Raw genomic sequence first — 19,058 nt, 5'->3', positions numbered from 1 at the left:
ACTTCATTGCTATGATACTTGATTAAATTACTTCATTTTTGCTTTATATGTTACTGGTTTTTTTGGGTCTGGCAATTTTTTTGAAGAAAATTTTCATAGGTGTTCAAACAGTATTTTTAATGTGGGTGTTCAGTGGTCTCAAAGTTTTAGCAACACTGTTTTAGAGCATGCACTTTTAGACAGTAGAACTGAAAACTTTATTAAAAAATCAAAGTATATGATGTTAGGTTGTTGGAAAAATTACTTGTGTTTAAACTAAACAACATTCTCCAAAATCCTTTTGTCAGCTGTGACAATGGGTGTGTCGGGCTATGTAATTAAGCAGCTTGGTGAAAGGGAGGAAGTTGTGTTACAAAAGTGGCTGGCCAGACAAATGGATTCACAATCTTGTATTCTGCAGAGGACAAGATAGTGCTCTTGCTGTTTTTTTGAGGAGTGGGGAGTATTGTGATATTATCTAGGACAGGGCTGAGCAAACTTTTTACACGGGGTGGGGTGGGGTGGGGAGGGGAGGGGGGGCCTCCAACCTGTGTAATAAAATCCAAGCCAATGGAAATTTCTGTTACTTTCATAGAAAAGAAAGGCAGGGGGGAATAGAAACACTTTTGGCATGTGCCAGTCTGTGAGGCAGCAACACAAACTGCAGTTGTAGAGAGGATACTCGTTATGCAGATGGAGGCAAAGCACATTTGAAGAACTACCTTACTCAGCCCTCCCAGGCAGATATTAAAACAAAAAAAAAACCCAGCTGTCCCAGGTAGTTATCAACAGTAACAACAGCTCCCTGCTGTTTAAAGAGCATCTCCCCCACCCCCACGCTTTCCAGCCCTCCTGTGAAGCCTTTTAAAGTAAACAAAATAACTAAACAACAGATCAACATAGTGTAATTGTACTTTAAAAAACAAAGCCTGGACACTCTTGAGGAAACTGAAACTAGGGGCTGTGCTGGTAAAAGCTTATACCAACTCAGCTGCCTCTGCAAAACTTGAAGGAGGACCAGAAACGACAGCAGAGACTGCAAGGGGGCAGGCAGCTGAGCCAAGAGAGGCTGCAGGGAGGAAACAGAGGGGCCCCATGTGGCTGAGCAGGGTTGGAAATGAAGCCAGCCCTCTGCTGGTGGGGACGCAGGCAGCATGTGAGCAGAACACAGCTGTGCACGGAAGCTATGGGGAGGCAGCGGCAAGCCCCTGCAAGGGGTGGGAAGGGGAAGACACTGATTGTGCTTTGCCTCTTTTTCAAATTTCGCATCTCCCCAGTTTGCAGACTCCAGATCTAGGATACAGTTCATATTGTTGAATGTGAGTGTCCCTTCAGTTTTCCAGCCTTGGGTAGCTTTCACATTGCTTTGCTGTGAGAGCAACCGCTCTTGCACAGCTTCCAGCATGTGAATTACTCCTCTCTGTACAGTATGCATCATATGGCCAGCCACTCTCACTGGAGAGCAACACCAGACTTCCTCCAGAAATGTACATTGCATCCTCCTGGACAATTACAAGCTCATATAAAATCCATTATTTCATTAGTAGAAGATATGCACAAATCCTTTATCCCAAATGACGTTTCCCCAGCACTTCAATCTAAACACACAAGTTGATTAACTACAGAAAGATTAAATGCTTATCAGTAATGAGGCATAAAAGTCTGATTTGGTTACCAAGTAATAAAAGGTAAAATACAAACTAATACCTAATTTTAAACAAGCTACATGAATTCAGGTTTCTCTCACCACATTTCAGCAGCCTGGTAGGCTGGATTTCTTTGAACCAGGGTCCTCCTTCAGTTCATTTTTTCTTTCTTGGTCTTTCAAGTGGTAGTATTGTAAACAGAAGGAATGAGGAAGGTATGTCTGGGCTGTCTTTTCCCCTTTCTTATAGCTTTTCCTTTGAAAGTCATCTTAAGCTGAGGTTCAGGAGGTAGAATGTTTGTGGGGATGGGAGCTAACAGCAATTTCTTTGCCAAGATGAAAATTTTTTTCTCATGCCCTTTTTTCCTGCCAGAGGATGGCTGCTTAACCAGGTAATAGTCCTTGATCTTGTTGACACTTGACAGAGGTTTGATCTTGTATATCTGGGGGACTGGTTTTGTGGCCTTTTTCAGACTTGGAATATGTCCCAGTAATATCCTAGAGTAGAATTTTATAACTTCAGTCAGTATTGCCATTCAGATTTTAACAGGACAATGAGTAAATTGATGAGCATTTTTTCCAAATTGTGCCTCACCAGGCATGCTTTGTACAAAATTTATTGCAGCCTTCTAAAGGAGGCAAAGGTAAGGATTTGAACAGCGAAACACATTTTTTTTACAAATTCAGCCACCTTTTTTGATGAGCTTAGTTACTAATATTGAAGGCAGCTGTTGGCTTTCACACGGGTGGCTACTTGCTTGCTCAGCAACTTCTTACCTGCATCTGATTTTCCTTGTCCTTTGTTGTTCTCCAAGATCTATCTGCTTGTTTGTTTTGTTTGTCCTGCAGTTAGGACCTTCTGAAAGAAATGTTTTGAAGGGAAACAAAACAATTCAGTTTCTAGAAGTAGCCTACTGTGTTGCTCAGAATGACTAAACAGTTGAAAAACCTGGTATGGACTATTTATTTGGATGCTCAACATTTTAAGCCACTCCTTGAAGAGTTTTGCTAATCAGCAGGTTAAGCTGTGCTTCTCTGTAGAAGATTCAAAAAGACTTACATGATATAATGGGTTCTGGCAGCCTGTACTTCTCTTAAGGGACCAAGCTAATGACTGCCAGCTCAGAGATAGGATAATGACTGCCAGCACAGAAGCAGATCCTCAGGTGCCCTTCCCTTCCTAAGTTCTCCCTCCTGAGATCTTACTCCTAGATCAGTGAAAGTGAATAGAACCGTTCAAGGCATAATCTGTCAACATTTTTGACTCAGATAATTTTTTTTTCAGTCTCACAAGGATTTGGATGATGTAGTGTGTGACCTTGAGAAGGGAGATTTATTCTGAGGAGATGACTGTGAGGGATTTTTTCACATCTTGATTGAGTGGCTTGAACCAAACCTTTGCAGAGGAAGTCTGTTCTGTAATTTGATATATCAGAGAGAGATTGCATTGCTGAAAAAGCCCCTCACTTCCTCAAATCTCTTTAATTGCTAAACTAATGGGTTCAGGTCCTTTGTTCATACTCAGATTCCTGAGTTATCCAGGAAAACAGCCTTTCTTTTGTGCATTGACTTTTGACCTTTAATTGACTGATGAAATGAAAGGCAGAAGTTGCTCCAAAAAGGTGACCTCCAAAAGGTTTTGGGCTTTTTTACTAGACACTTGCATTCCAAGTGATCTGGAGAATTAGTGAAATGGTGGCATCACAAGAGTGAAGAGAGTGAAAGCCAGTTGAGAGGAAAAGAAATTTAGTCAGAGTAACATTTTTAACATCTTTAACAACTGATGTTGACAGCTTTAATAAAGGAAGCCTTTGTTATAGATTCATTATATATATTTGTCCCACTAATGTGTTAGAGATTGTGAAACATACACCTGAGACCGCCTAGAGTTCTTCACTAATTGAATTTGTGAATATGACACTTGTGAAGGTTGAGACCCTACTGTATATTCCGTTTGATAGCTACCACTTGAAGTTATGCCCTCAGAAAGCAGGTGCCTAAAAGAGCTTGTGACTGCAATTCCCTCTAAATTTTTTTTCCATTCATGTATAGAATTTTAATTTTATGTGCACTGTGTCAAGGTAATGTGCCACCAGCAGAAACAAAAACAAAACAAAAAAAGTACATAACCATTTATATTTTAAGTTGCCATAGGGAAAATTAGTAACAGAGAGAAAGCCGTGCAAGTCTATTTTCTATCAAAACAAAAAAGCAGTAAAGTAGCACTTTAAAGACTAACAAAATAACTTATTAGACGAGCTTTCGTGGGACAGACCCACTTCTTCGGACCATAGCCATACCAGAACAGCTACTTTACTACTGCTTTGTTTTCATAGGGAAGATTATTTCTGCCAGGACAGGCTAGGCATTTGAGAACTCACTTCTCAAATAATTAAATTGAAGTGTAAGGAAAATAAAATTACGAAATGCATAGTATGCTATATTGGTGTTTTGACTTGTCTATCAAAGAAGTATCCTGAAGTAACAGTGATAATACAAGTATGCTGTGAGAGGGACATTGCGTGCACACATTGCTCCTTTAAGAATGCTGCCCTTTTAAGATAGGGCAGTTTGGATCACTTGGTCATCTGGCCCTCTCACACAAAATGTGTTTAATACAGCTAGATGCAAAGTTTGTATGTCTAGGAACAAGAAAGGTATAAATCTCTACAGAATGGGGCACTATATCCTGAAAAACAGTAACTCTAAAAAGGATTTACAAGTCATAGGGGACAAGCAGCTGAACCGAAGTTCCCAGTGTGATGCAAGAGCTAATACAATCCTTTCTTGTATAAATAGAAGTAATTATGTATAGAGAAGAGATTTTAACCTTGTGTGTAGTATTGGTAAGACAGATTCTGGGATACTTCATCTAGCTGTAGTGCTCACGTTTCAAAAGGGATAGAAAAACTGTGTAGCTGTAGAAAAGAGCCACAAAAATGTTTCAAAGGTTAGAATGTATTCTTTAGAGTGAGAACCTAAAAGTCCACCTTTATTTTATCAAAAGAAATTTAGAGTTAATTTGAGTGTTTCGGGATCTCATGTATATTAGAAAATCCTAGGTTTTGGCAGGCTATTTGATGCAGTAGAGAGTAACCTAAAAGGAACCAGGGACTAAAAGCTGTAGGCAGAAAATTTAAATTAGAAATCCCTTCCGGTTTGAGTGAGTAATTAACAGTTAGAACAGACTACCAAAGGAAGTAGCGGATTCTCCATTTCTTGATGTGTTCACAATTGGATGCCCTTTTGGAAGGTATGCTTTGTCAGATTCAAAATAACTGGGTGAAACACTTGAGATAACTGGGCAAAATAGTGTGGTATAGAGGAGGCCTGGCCAGAATAGGGGTTCTCAGATTGTTTCTTGGGGGCCACATTGAAATGAGGTCCAGACTTGCTGGGGCCCAAGCCAGAGCCCCGCTGCGTAGGCTTGGAGCTTACAGCCTGAGCTCAACCACCCTGGGCTAAGGTTACATACCACCATCAGGGCAAAAGCCTTTGAACTTGAGCTTTGGTCCATCCCTCCCACTGGGTGGTGAGGTTCAAGGGAGCTCAGTCATCAGTCCCTCCTTCTGGAGCTGTGTAGTAGTGTTTGTTGTCAGAAAGGGGTCATGGTGCAAGGAAGTTTGAGAACTTCCATGATTTGATTTCTCTCTTCTGGCCTTAAAGTGCATATGCGTTGAAGTTATTTCAGTACCAATGGCTCATGAAAGAACTGAACAAGGTTAAGAAAGTGATCTGGCAAACCAACTCAGCAAAAAGTATTCCTTGTTTTGACTTGGTGAAGATAGTAGGAAGGAAAAGTCTGAAGTTGAAATGGTGAACTTATTGCTGTCTTGCTGCTTGCTGATACAACAACCCTTCATTGCATTCAAATGCTGAGCCTTTTTACTCTTGTGGTTGACATAATAGTTTTAACATCCCACATGCGTTCTCCCAGAGAGGACAGATTTGTTTCTGAACTACTATTCAAGAAATGAGCTTTATTTCGTGCATTGATATGTCAGTGGCTTGATATCCTATTGGACATTGTTTCCCTCATCCCACCTGTTTCTATATTGCCCTTTTTACTGGTGCTAGGCAGAAAGGGTTGTTTTCATCATTTTACAAGAATGACCCCTCAACCGTCCATGTGTTTTTAAGGACAGAATGGGCAGTGGCTAAGTACCTGTGGTCTGATGTGAATTTTCTATCGGAAGTTAGCTCTGCCTTTCAGTCTTATAGTTAGAGGAGTTGATTGTGCTAACACAAATTCTCCTCTAGCTTCCAGAGTCCAGGTGTGCCTTGCATACCTGTATTGGTATAACCGTGTGAAAAATTCACATCCCTGAGCAATGTAGTTTTATGCACCTTCTCCCCACAAGACTGTAGTATATTGGCAGGGGAGCTTCTACTGTTGACATAATTACTGCCTTGTGGTGTGTGTGTGTGTATGTAAAACAAGGCTAATGGGAGAAGCTCTTCTGTCAGCATGAGTGTTTTCACTAAAGCAGTACATGCCATTATAGTGTTGCATGTGAAGACAAGCTGTGACTGCTACACTTCTGTATATGAGGGCCAGTTCCTTCCAGCTCTTTCTGTTGTGGAGTACCTCTTAGCCAGCCAGCCTTCAAGTATTTCTCTTCTCTCCCTCCAGGGTGTAGAACCTTCCTCATGTCTTGAGTTGATCAGTTGGCACTTGTTCCCTTCAATATTTATCAATCGTGTTTGCTTTTATTGGATAAATACAGCTCTTTTATTTCAAACAGAGGTAAAGCTAATCATTCCTGTATAATCACAGACCATTCCATCTTACTAGAACAAGATAGATATCTTGGTTACAAAGAACAAAAGTTAGTTTATATAGCCATTGTTACTTTTTTGCTCTTCCTTTTCTCCATAGGCTTCATAACGTGTTGTCAAGGACAGTTACTTTCTGTAAGTTCTGCTTCTCCTCTCTAGCTCCCTCTTTCTAGCAAAGATCTTTTATGCAGAGGAGTTCACAGTGTATTTTGTGGAGAATAACCAACTGACCTTTTAAAGATTTTCATTAAAGTAAGCCCATATTCTAGCAGAGCAGTAGTTCTGTAGTGTTGCTTAGTGTTTAGAAGATTATTTTAAGCATTCTAAAATACCCATGTGTACTCAGATTTTCTTGAATTTTTACATCATGGGCATGTAAAATGGGATTAGTGCTCCAAGTACGGGCTTATTTGAGCAAAGGAGTCCTGATTTAGTTCCCCAAATCAACTTCTTGCTTTTATTTTGAGTGGTCTGGGGCTCTGGCTGCGGCTGCAGTCCTTCCCAATCAATCTCACCAGGTCAGAATTTCTCATCTGTTGCATGGCACTTTCTATTGCTTTGGAGAAGCAATATTTTCAAAGATATTCTGAATGAAGTTTAGAGCTAAAGTTTAGGTTGAGTCAGAAGGAAATGTGTATGCAGGAAAACTAGGGCTCATTTTAAGCCAGAACAGTTGTCAGCAGTGTGCGATCAAGTAGCTAGGTGACTCAAGATCACATACTATGGTCACTGAATCTGAGCAACATCTTTGTACTGTGAGTTCAACTCCTGCATATGGTAGCTTTCAGAAAACAGGCAGTGGGCACTAGCTGTATGCTGACTGCTTTATTTGTGAAGTTTTGCCCTTTTAATTGATATTTTAAAGTGCTCTGAGATCACGGGCTCTAATTTTACTTGACAAGGAAATTAACGTGGGGAATGGGGGGAATGAAGGTTTCTAATAAGCAGTTTAGGTGAATGCAGTCATGGCTCATGAGATTTACTTGTTTCCTGAATAATAGGATGGAGTATGATCAAAAGAAAGCAAGTTGCTTGGACTTCTGGCAACAGAATCAGCAAGACCCTGAACATGAATTGGACATAATGTCATCAAATCTATCTTTTTTTTGGTGCTGCTAAGGAATATTGGGGGTGGAACAGCAAGCAGTAATATGTATGTATGTGTTGAAGAGTGGAGGATTAAAGTAGTGCAGGAGTTGTGGGGCTTAAGAGGGTGCAAGGTGGGGAATTTCCACCTTTGCCCCTTATTATTCTAAGGGATCCTATAAACATTCTTCCAGTTGAGTGACTAGAGTGTTAGTAGAAAACTGGGTTTCCAAAAAAGTAACTTTTCTGTGATCCTTCAGTGAATAAGGAATCGTCTTGTAGAAAACCTCTGCTCTTTGAGAGCTCAGAGTTACTGATGATATAGCAAAATCACAAGGGGAAAAGTCAGACGTTCTTGGGGGGGAAAGTGAAGCCATCTATGCCCTCATCTACCGCAGTTTCTCTCCATAGCTGCTTTACTGAGGCCAGAGACTCCAGGGCTCCTTATTTCTCATTTCCTTACTCTAGGGGAAAGAACTCAGTCCATCAGTCTAAGCAGATCTTGTAATAAAAATGAGTTGGTACAAAGACCTGAGGTAGATGGCCTTTATACAATAACTCTGAGTTTAACGACTGTAGCATTCATAACTCATTGGGGAGGAATAATGATGCAGGACTGCTGCTCTTTTTGTATATCTGAATATGCAGCTGTGCTGTTCAGGTTTGCATGAGATGCTTATGTCTGTTCTTATGAAGCATAACTTCACAGTCAGCTTTTCAGTATGAATGGATATGTGGTTACAAACAAGTTCTTGGGTTCAAGACTCAAAATACAGCCTTTCACAGGCAAGTGTCTTAGATTCTGTTGTAAGTTCTGTGATTGGGTTTTCATGATATTGGCATGGATAGTTGCTACAGAAAAATCAGTTGCCTTTTACTGTTTGTTAGTTTCGGATTGGACACTCATTACTAGCACAGTTGAGAATATAGGTTTGCATCGTTCAGTTATGCTTCTTTGTGTATTATCAGTGCTTACTCGCAAGAAGCACGTGCATACTTGATAAGTACAGGGTCCTTGTGAAAGCTTAAATTATCCATAGATGTGAAGATTTCATTTTGAGCTATGGAATATTCTAGGTAAGGTTATTTAAATAGGCATAGCCTCATGCCTACTCAGTTATTTAGAGTAGCTAAATCAGTCTGTGAACTTTCAACACAAAGGTAATTGCTTGTATTTTGTGTGTGTTTTTCCCCCCTTAAAGTCTAGTTCTAATGTTAACACTTAAGAACAATTTTAACTATTTATTCCAGTGTTACACAAATGGTGTTCTGTAGAACCTCGGGGTTCCCTGAAGTGAAAATAAGGGTTCCATGAGAAACTTCCTCTGCTTCTCCGTGCTCTGCTGCGGCTGAAACAGTAGAACTAAGTGTAATCCAGTTTAACATCCAGCAGAGTGACGGGAGGGGTCTGGCTGGTAAACCAACTGAATTTAATTCCATTATTTCAACAGTGGCAGGGCAGGGAGCCACAGAGAGCCCCTCAGTTGCCCCACTACTCAAGCGTCCGCACTCCTCTGTTGGGCGTAGCTCAGCTCACCCCCCGGCAATGGAACATCTTCATGCAAGCCTTCCTTTTGCTGGCTGCATGTGGCCATCCGGCATACCTGTCCAGCCAGCACCATGGGTGGGTTAGTTCCAGGGGGCGGTTTGGGGCTCAGGCAGGTTAATCCTGTGGGTGGGGGGTGAGTTTGGGGCTGAGAGGGGATAAACGTGGGGTGAGGGGAGAGCAAGGTTCCAGCTGAGAAGCATTATGTCTGGGAACAGGGTTGAGTGGGTTTGGGGTGGAGAAGGATTAAGCTTGCGGATGAGGGGGTGGGTTTGTGGCTGTGAGGGTTTAAGCCTGGGAATAAGGGGGTAGATTTGGGGCTGAGGCAGGTAAAGCCTGGAGATGGCGGGGGGGGGGGGGCAAGTTTGAGGGCCAGGAGGTAGAGCCTCAGAATGAGGTTCTTCAGAATTCTTTTGAGTTTCAAAGGGTTCTCTGACCACATAAAATTGGGAAACACTGGTTTAGAAACTCACCTGTTTGATTCAGTAGCATCTATTCCCTGTATCCCTAACTGAGTTAGTGTTTTCCACTATAGTTACAGGTTGTGAGGAAAATTATTAGATAGAAATGTGGGGTTGGAAGAGACCTCACAGTCATCTAATTCTGTGTTTCTCAGCTTCTGTGATGCCAGGGCTCAACTTGCTCTCTTCCTAAACTGTGTCAGGGAGATCTCAGAGATGATTGATAGTCCACTGACAGGTCATTGCTGAACACTGATCTAATCCATATCCCTGTCCTGAGGCAGGTCTAAGTACACCTAGGCCTAGAATAGACCATCCCTGACAGGTGTTGGGGATGTAAGTAAAAACCTGCAGCGATGGGGATTCCACAATCTTGCTCAGTAATCTGTTCCAATATTCCTTATTGTTGGACTTCTTGCATAGCTACCTAAATCTCTCTTGCTGTACTGTGAGCTGATTACTTCTTGTCCTACCTCCGCAGAGCATGCTTGATGACTGTCTTACATGTATTTTTATACTACTACTACTTAACCCTTGTACTCTGCATGGTGCATAGGTAATTTACAAGTCTCTTCCACTTCACTCTGTCTTGGGACAAAACTTCTAGCTGGCTCCGGGAGTACCCCCGTTGTCCTTCAATCTCGGTAGACCTTCTCTACATTGTTCAACGTCTTCCTCTTTTGCGTTTTCCTTGTGGGTTCCATAGGAGAGCTTAATTGCATGTATATATAATTTGAAGACTGTTGTCAGGTCCCCCTGTTGTCTTTCCTCAAGTCTAAGCATTTCCGGTTTTTTAATTTTGTCTCATAGATCTTTTGTCATTTTTGTCGCTCTCCTGTGGACTCTCCAATTTGTCAACATCCTTCTTAATATGTGGCACCCAAAACTGAGGCCTCTGCAGTGCCAAATAGAATAGAACAAATATCTCCCATGGCTTCATATGACTTCAAGTTTGGTACTTTTTCACTTTGGACTTAACAAAGATATCAATTACCTTACATATTACAAGGACAGTTTCCTCATCTTTGATATTCATAGTGATCCCAAGCAGCCCACTTAACAGACATTTGCAGAAATGATTTTTCTTCTCCCTTCTGGCCTATCTATCTGATTTGTCAGTTTTTATTTAAATTTTTTCCTATCTTTCTGTTAAATTGTCTTTTTGTCTCAGTTATCATTTATCATAATTTTCCAGATCTGAAGAAGTGGGGCTGTTCCACGAAAGCTCATCATCTAATAAATTTAGTCCTGTAGCACTTTAAAGAGTGCTTTTTTGTCTTGTGAACATTCTGTAACATTAGCTCTTTCCATCACTGCATCATGCTGTTGGACCACATTCAGTATGTGTTCCTTTTAACCCCTAGATCCTTTTCAGCAGTACAAGTGTCTTGATTGCTGTTCCCCAGGTTATATTCATTTTGTCTTTAGTGATTTCAGACCAATTTGCCAAGGTCTGTCTTAATTTCAGTACTGTCTTCCAAAGTGTATATAGTCCTATCTAGCATGCAACCTCCAGATTTTTCTAAATATACTGTCCATACCATTGTCCAAATAGTGAATGAAAATACTGAATACCACACTATCCAAGACAGACGTCAGTGGGACCTCACTAGGTAGAGCCTTCCAGTTTGACAGCACACAATTGATATTGCTCTTTGGGAGAAGGGGGTTCAACCAGTTGTGCACCCACTTAATACTGATTTTATCTAAACCCAGTTTCCCTAGTTTACTTGACCTGCACTGTAAGAGCATTTAAGCACTGACTGAAACAACTTCCCCTCTTGAAGAGAAATGGGTGGCTTTGAACACATTTGAAACTTGGCAAAACTCAAAACCAATTTTCACACACACATTCGAGAAAGAGTTTCAGTTTCAAATGTGTTCAAAGCCACCCATTTCTCTTCAAGAGGGGAAGTTGTTTCAGTCAGTGCATACCTAACTATGCATTGCACAGAGAGTTAACGTTACACTTGTGTTAATTCTGCCATTTCTTGATTCTTGAATGCTTAGGTGTGAATCCGTAAAGCTTCCATAACGCATTTTTGTTAGTATACACTTATAAATTAGCAAGTGATGGAACTTGCTTGCTGGGCTTTACCTTGATCTAGACAGGTTTAACTTAAGTACCTAGTGTTTTTTAAACTTTGATCTCAGTAGCCAAATATCACTTGAACTAATATCAGAGGAAAGCTGGCGAGCTACATGTTGTTTCTACTTCATTAGCTACATAGGGTGTTCATCTGCCAACATTGTAAAATGATACATGCTCTTTTGTAAACTGCAAACACTGAATTGATACTAGTAATGTTGTACAGAAAACTGAAACACCGGTTAAGGATTTTTTAATTTCCTCATGGTTTTTATAGATTCTCTTTTAATAAATGTTTCAACAATATGATGCTATTTTTTACATGAGAAGTAAATATGACTCAGAAGTTGTTTCAGAGAGAATTTCAGACTTATATTAACTTAAAAAAAACCTTCTTGGCTAATCAGAGACTTGAACAGCATAACTCTTAAAGGGTGCCTGATTATATAAGGTTGGGGGATATCTTGCCACCTTATATGGACGTACAGTATAGTAAGCCTTTTATTTTGTTAAACATCTTCCTCTTTTAAACAAAACTTTTAATTTTGCTCGTCAGTGTGAAGGCAATATGGGGATATATCCCAATAGCTAATTCTGACATCTTTGACTTAAACCATCAGGGTTTGCTATAGTTCCCTATTCAGAGAATGTTTCATTGGATCACTGACCTAAAATTCTGTTTCTAATTTCCTATTTTAATTAAAGCTTCTCATAATTAGAGATCATTTCACTAGTATAAATTTTACTTAAAATATAAGTAAAATTGAGTTGGGAATGAATGGGCAACATTAAATTTATTTTTTGTAGTTAAGAAACTAGCTGCTGTGGTATTATATAAATTCACAAAGTATTTTCTTCCAGCATTCATTTGGATTGCTTGAGAATAGTTCGTGACTTTTTGAGTGCAGGTGGAATTTTAACAAAGTTTAAAATATGCCCTAAAATACTGAACGGAGTTCTGTGTGGTGTTTTGAACATCCATGTTTATACTGTAAAGGTGTTTTGTTCTCATTAGGTACAATGAACCAAATCTTCCATTTAATTGCATTAGTGATACGTGGCATTAAAGCTTAATTGGCTTATTTAAAATATCTTTCACATCAATTTCTTTTAGATTGTGAAAATTGAAAAGGTCATGAGTGAGTCTAATATTCCTGGGTGAGAGATTTCAATTTTAGTACAATTTGTGGAGAATTAATTAGGAAATACGACTAAAAGAAGAAGAGTGTTGAATGCCAATAGGGTTACATGTTCATTAGAGTACAGAAACTGAAGTATCGTGGACTGTTGCGGAAATCCCTTTAGAAGTTATGCAAGTACCTAGATTGATTTAAAAGTAAAAAAAAAAAAAAAAAATCTGCTGTTTTTATAGCTGGAAATAATTTAGTTGCCATGAAAACTTTTAAAATAAAATGAGTCTTTTTATGAATTGTTATTTCTGCCAACTTTTGCTTTATAGGAGATTGATGAAGCCTGTAAGAGGATAAAGCGTGAAATTGATGATTTGGGTCCTGAAGTGGGTGACATCAAAATCATTCCGTTATATTCAACGCTTCCTCCACAGCAACAGCAGAGGATTTTTGAACCACCACCTCCTAAAAAACCAAGTGGAGCAATAGGAAGAAAGGTAATGGTATCAGAAAATGTTTGTACCTTTAGTATGCTTTTTTACTATCAAACAGCTTATAGTAGTGGGAGGAATTAAGTGTCATGAGTGTCTGCTGTTAATGTTAAATGTATTCAGAGAGCAACAAATAAAGATAGGTCTCAAACTCTTATTCTGAAGCAGTCTTGACCAAAATAATCAAATCTTTCTTACGTTAAGGGCTTGCAGGGATACTGTCAAATTAAATATTATATCTGCTTTGATATATAGTATTTCAGTTTATTTCTCAGTGCAATTCAAGGCACTCTCTTCCACCTACAAAGCCCTGAATTATTGAATGTTTAAGCTGTGAGTGAAATGGAAACTGGCTGTCAAAAAATGCTTTGCTTATGTAATACATAGGTAGTTCAAATCAGCTGAAACTGGATCTGACAAAATCCGTAACTTCAAATGCTGTGGATGTCTAATAAAGGGATCTTGAATGTGGAATTTGTTCCCATCAGAATCTTTATTTGTTGATCTACAGGGGATGCTGTAAGACAAGGTCTTGTGATTTTTTTTTTCTAGTTTTTTGAGATTTGGATGTGTTAAGAGAAACAATCAAATCATAAATGTCAGAAGCGTTTTTTCTTTCTCTGGGAAACACTTGAATTTAGGTCCCCTTTCCTTTATTATACCAAACTCTTTTTGGTCTATTATTAACATGTTGGTCGCCCCCTCTCCCCCCAGTTTTATGGTATGTCGAGAGACTGGTAGTTTTTCATTTGCCTAGGAATGACCTTAGAAGTCACTTAATTTTCCACACAGATTTTAAAAACCCTAAGGTCATTTTAAATATTGAGTCTAAATATTGGACTCTGTACTGGGTATACAGTAGACCCCTGACTTATGTGGAGGCTGCGTTCTTGCGCAACTCCACATAAGTCAAATTTTGTACTACTTAGGGGAGCCAGGAAATTGACCAGCACAGCAGTGCTGATCAGTTTCCTGTCTTGTGAGAGTGGTAGGCAGCCAAGAGCTTGGCTCCCAGCTCCTCTTCTGCAGCGCTACTCAGTTTTCCTGCTGTCCTGAGTGGTGGGCAGCCTGGAGCCAGGTGCTAGCTCACCACCACTCTGTCACATTAAACTGAGAAGTTCAGCTTGAGTGTGTGTATCTCAGGGTTCCACTGTATTAATTTATAAACATAAAGTTGAGCAGAAGATTTTGAAGGTAAAATCTGAATCATTGTACATGCTATTGGCAGTGGTATTCCTTGATTATTGTCTTTTCCATGCAGTACAGTGCATGTAGAATACTAGTGACAACTTGTGCTCTAGATTAATAAATCACTTATTACGTTTGGTGAAATGATCCTTTTTTCCCTAGTGAAGTTGATTGTAGAAAGCATACAATATGAAATCATGAAACTAATCATGCAACAAGACTGTTCACTTGAACCTTCTAACCTGGGAACACCCAAGTATGGGACACCCCATGGTATGGAGAAGGAAGGAGCTCTGCATGCTGCTACTCCCCCTCTCCCCTAGCTAAATTTTTGATGATAATTAAAATACGACATGCTTCAAAATAGGCAATGCCTGGCTTTCTTGGTCAGTGGTGACCAATGTAGATAGTTTTCAGTAAGCCTTGATGACAAAATCAGTGCTAGTGTGCAACAGTGCATTCTAGCCTCAGGTAAGTATTCTATCAAAAGGATTAATAAAATGGAAAATATAAATTGTGGGCTAAATCGGGCATAAAAATATGTCAAGAGTCTGTGTAAAAATGGTGCCTGTTCACTGTGTGTTCTGAATTCTGACAGTGATGCAACAAGGAAAGATTTATGTTTTCCATGCTTATGAGAGAAACTCTGGAAGAACTGATTTTTTTTTTTTTTTTTTGACTTAGTACTGGAATCTGTAAAGGCCATAGGTGCGATACCTGTTCTAGGAACACTTATCAAATGGATTTATTGTATTTTTGCACCTTGGTTTTGCACCAACTGGAAACATAGTTAGAAAGCCTGGGCTTAGATCAAACACTCTTGAAGATGTTCACAGTGTTCTATCAGCGAGTTTGATCAGATTCTTTCATCTCTTGCAGGCTGCATTCAAGGTTTTTAAATCTGCTTTCCAATATTTTAAATTTTGGTGTACATTTTGAAGATTGTCTTTGCAACAATAACTGATATAACCTTCTTTGAAAGACAATCTGGATTTGTGGAATCTGAATCTTTTTATGAGAGGTGTTTGACTGTGTTTCACAATTAGGCTGTAAATCACTCAGACTTGTCCTCTATTATACTTACCCTTTTATACAGCTTTTTTAGATTGTTCATAGTTTTATTGAGGTTTTTTCAGAATCTAAACCAGTGGTGTGCCCAATCACCACAGTCTTCCCTGTCCCGTCCCCCCCCCCAACACAGTCCCCACCCCCTGTTAAGCACAGTCATCTCTCTCCTGCCTTCCCCCCCCCCCCCCCAATCAATTCACTGGTTGCACGGTGCTTTACAGACTGCCATGTGGCGCAAAGCACCCTAGTCACTGCATGGCGCTGCGTGAGTCACTGCCCAGTGGCGGCCCACCAAGACCAGAGGAGCCACCTTCACTGCTGTTGCCACTGCACTTGCCACCATGTAATCGGTTGCATGTGCATTGTGGCTGGAGGGGCATCCCATTGAGCTGTATTCACCACAATTCGCTTCCTCATTCGCCCCGTGTGGCGAAAGAAGTGTATTGAATACCGCCGATCTGAACTATAGATATGCCAAATTCTCTACTATTACTCGAAATCACAAAGTTATCCGAAAATGGTCCTCTTTAAAGTATCAGTGCTGCTTTAATGCAGTCATTAAGGGTTGTAGTAATATGTGTAGGTACTCTGTTTAAAATCCTTCAAATTAGAATCACATTTTTGACATGGAAAAGTGAGTGATTCCAAAGCACATTTTATTTTTCATGTTGAGCTTTGGTTCCAAAATCACTTAACTTTTTTTTGCCAAAAAGGCCTAATGGTTGTAAAGCACATAAATACAATTCGTCATAACTCATCCCCTTTAAAATTTAGATTTTTGTAGACACTTGAAAAATTACATTTAAGCATTTCATTATAGAAATAGTAAATCTCATGCAAGTACGTTAAATTTAGGTATATATTTAAAATTAACACCTGGAGGTTGTAAGGCTTATTTCTTTGTTAACTAGTCTACCAATTTATCAATTTTAGTTAAATTGGAGAGTGACTAAACTTCTGCTTCCATTGGTGTAACCCTAGGGAAAATCAGTAAATGTCTTTGTAGGCTTCCGATGGTTACATCAAGTACAGTCCCTTTACTTGTTTTGATATTTTTAGTAAATGGAGATGAGATGTTTCATTGTGCAATTACTGAATTAACTGTTACCAGGAGTTGAGGAAGGATGAGACTCTCTCTCCTTTGGGTCAGTATGCCAGAGCTTTCCTGCTATCTGTGCTATTTATATTCTCTCATGACAGGTACAGATGCTGGAATAGTTTTTTGTAGTGGTGATGCTCAGAGCCATTGAACAATGCTATAAACCATATATATAATGGAATCCACTTGAAGCCTGCTACGGTTGCAGCACCCTGGTTCTGGCACTTATCGTGGAAGGATACTTTGCATTTCCTATTAGTGAATTGTTTTGCAGTGATTGTTTTTCATTTCTCAAATATTTATGAAGAACATAACACAGTAAATAAGGAAAAGTATCTGTGCTTGTGTCATGAAATTCTACCTTTGTCAATTTAATCTGTATAAATGGAACATGTCAGAGTTGAAATCCCAAGTTGTTTTGTTGTCATGAAGTTTCAAATTCATTGGGGACACTGAGTAAAGCCATTGTATATAGACTTACAATTTTTAATCTAAACAATCAAAGAACTTGTTCAATTTAGTCTCTTCTAAAAAAAAACAGTGAAGCAAATGGTTAAATACTTAAATGTCAAGTTAATAGAGCCACTTTATATTTACAAAACTAGGTAAACTGTTACACAACATAGAAGTTTGACTATGTAATTTAGCACAGATTTATTTAAATTTCAAAAAATAACTTTTTAATGCTTAAGCTTCCTTTTTGGCCATGGTATGCTTGTGCCTGCTGGGTCAAATTTTGTGATGTGCACTTATGTGTTCAGTTATACTAGGCTCCACATGTGGTCCCTACAACATTAGTTGATTCCAAGTTGAGAAATCATCTACAAAAGATTGTTACCATTCCCCTGGCAATGCTTATTTCACTGCAAAATTGGACAGACCATGTGACAGTCCTAGAGGGAGTTCCCTTTGTCATACTTCCATCAAACTGGTCTACGATGCTTTGTGGAGCACTCAAATTGGAGGTCTCCAAACCCAGTGTTTGAGGCCTTCGGGGGAGATGACACTATATGTAAACATCGAGGAGCTCAGATGGCCCCCCTGGTATGTGGGTTCTTTCTGCTTCAATAGCAAGGTAGAGAGAGTCCTTGCAGACAGCATAGCCTCCATCTTGTACATCAGCAGGCAAGGGGGAGCACATTAATGTGAGAGGCATTCCATCTCTGGGACTTGTGTATCAGCCATGTCATCCACCAGGAAGCTTGTTACCTCTCTGATCTCAGGAATGTGCCAGCAGACCACCTCGGCAGGGATTTCTCTCACCATGAGTAGTCACTACACCTAAAGGTTGTGTCAGGGTTCTGACCTCATTCTGGCACTCGGAGTGCAGGAAGTAGGGATCTTGCAGAAACTTCAGGCATCTTGCCTATACACAAGCTTTACTTCAAAACTTCCCCTGGTCAAAGATCCACTGGACCTTGGAGGGTATGCTGCCACAGCTACAGTCCTTGGAGACCACTTTAACCCAGGCAGGCACTCTAGGGAATGCCCCCTGTGGGAAAAAGCTCCAGCTCTGCCTCCTCTTTGTGGAGGGCTTGAGAAAAATGCAATCTGTAACTTGATAAGTTACAAGCCCTACTCAGGACCCAGGAATCCAATCAGTTGCTTAAAACAGTAATTTTATTCACAGAACAGGAGAAAATTAATCATACCGGTTATAACACTGGGAATATTTCCCTGGGATTCAGTTTAAAAGTTAGAGGGAAAAATCACATAATTACTCAAAGCAGCAGCAGCAGCAACAACAAAAAAAAGGATAGTCAGGCCAAACAAATTCTACTTCTGCTTACACCTCTATGGCTGATTCTGAGATGGTCAGGATATTTACGGGATTCATTTCAATTGCCTGGGATGCATCCTTCTCCCTCTGTCTTCTCTCTGCCTCCTTAACTGACAAAAAGCCTTTTAAATTGTGATTTTTCTCAGTTCAGAAAAGTCACTCCTTTCCCATTGGCTCATCTTGACTCAAGCTACAGCAGGAAGAGATTAACTCCTTCCTTTCACTCATTCATGACGGGTAGCCTGCATGATCCTCCAAGTCCAGGGCTCTCCAAGGAGACCTGTTTGCCACCAGGCAAAACAGGGTTCCTGGTGAAGTCTCAGTAAGCGGTTTCTCTCCGATACAGTTCTTATGTGGATGGGGGCCTGATATGGCTATTTCTTCTGCTCCCTCTCGTTTTTTGCCACCAGGCAAAACGGGGTTCCTGGTGAAGTCTCAGTAAGGGGTTTCTCTCCGATACAGTTCTTACGTGGATGGGGGCCTTATATGGCTATTTCTTCTGCTCCCTCTCATTGGCAGCATCCTGGTAAATATCAAAAGGACAAGGCATGGGTGGTCGTGATTGTCCCAGTGTGGACTTGCCAGCTCTGGTTACGCAGGCTCATGAACTTGTCAGCAGCCCCTCTCTGGCACCTTTCTTACTGATTGGACCTACAGTTGCAGGCTCATGCTTGGCTCTTGTAGTTCAAGTTTCTCTGCCTCTCAGCCTGAATGCTC

The 19,058-nt window shown here is 40.1% G+C and overlaps 1 protein-coding gene across 1 annotated transcript in view; it reads left to right on the top strand.

Moving 5' to 3' along the window:
• Positions 1–19,058, top strand: part of DHX15 (DEAH-box helicase 15) — a 58,694-nt gene that overhangs the window by 17,003 nt on the left and 22,633 nt on the right. The window contains exon 6 of the mRNA XM_074992558.1: positions 13,045–13,212. Coding sequence (XP_074848659.1) covers positions 13,045–13,212 — 168 coding nt within the window. The remainder of the gene's footprint in view (positions 1–13,044; positions 13,213–19,058) is intronic.

This window comes from Carettochelys insculpta, chromosome 4 (assembly GCF_033958435.1).
Source record: "Carettochelys insculpta isolate YL-2023 chromosome 4, ASM3395843v1, whole genome shotgun sequence".
Classification (NCBI taxonomy): domain Eukaryota; kingdom Metazoa; phylum Chordata; order Testudines; family Carettochelyidae; genus Carettochelys; species Carettochelys insculpta.
This window is presented reverse-complemented; position numbering and strand designations above follow the sequence as displayed.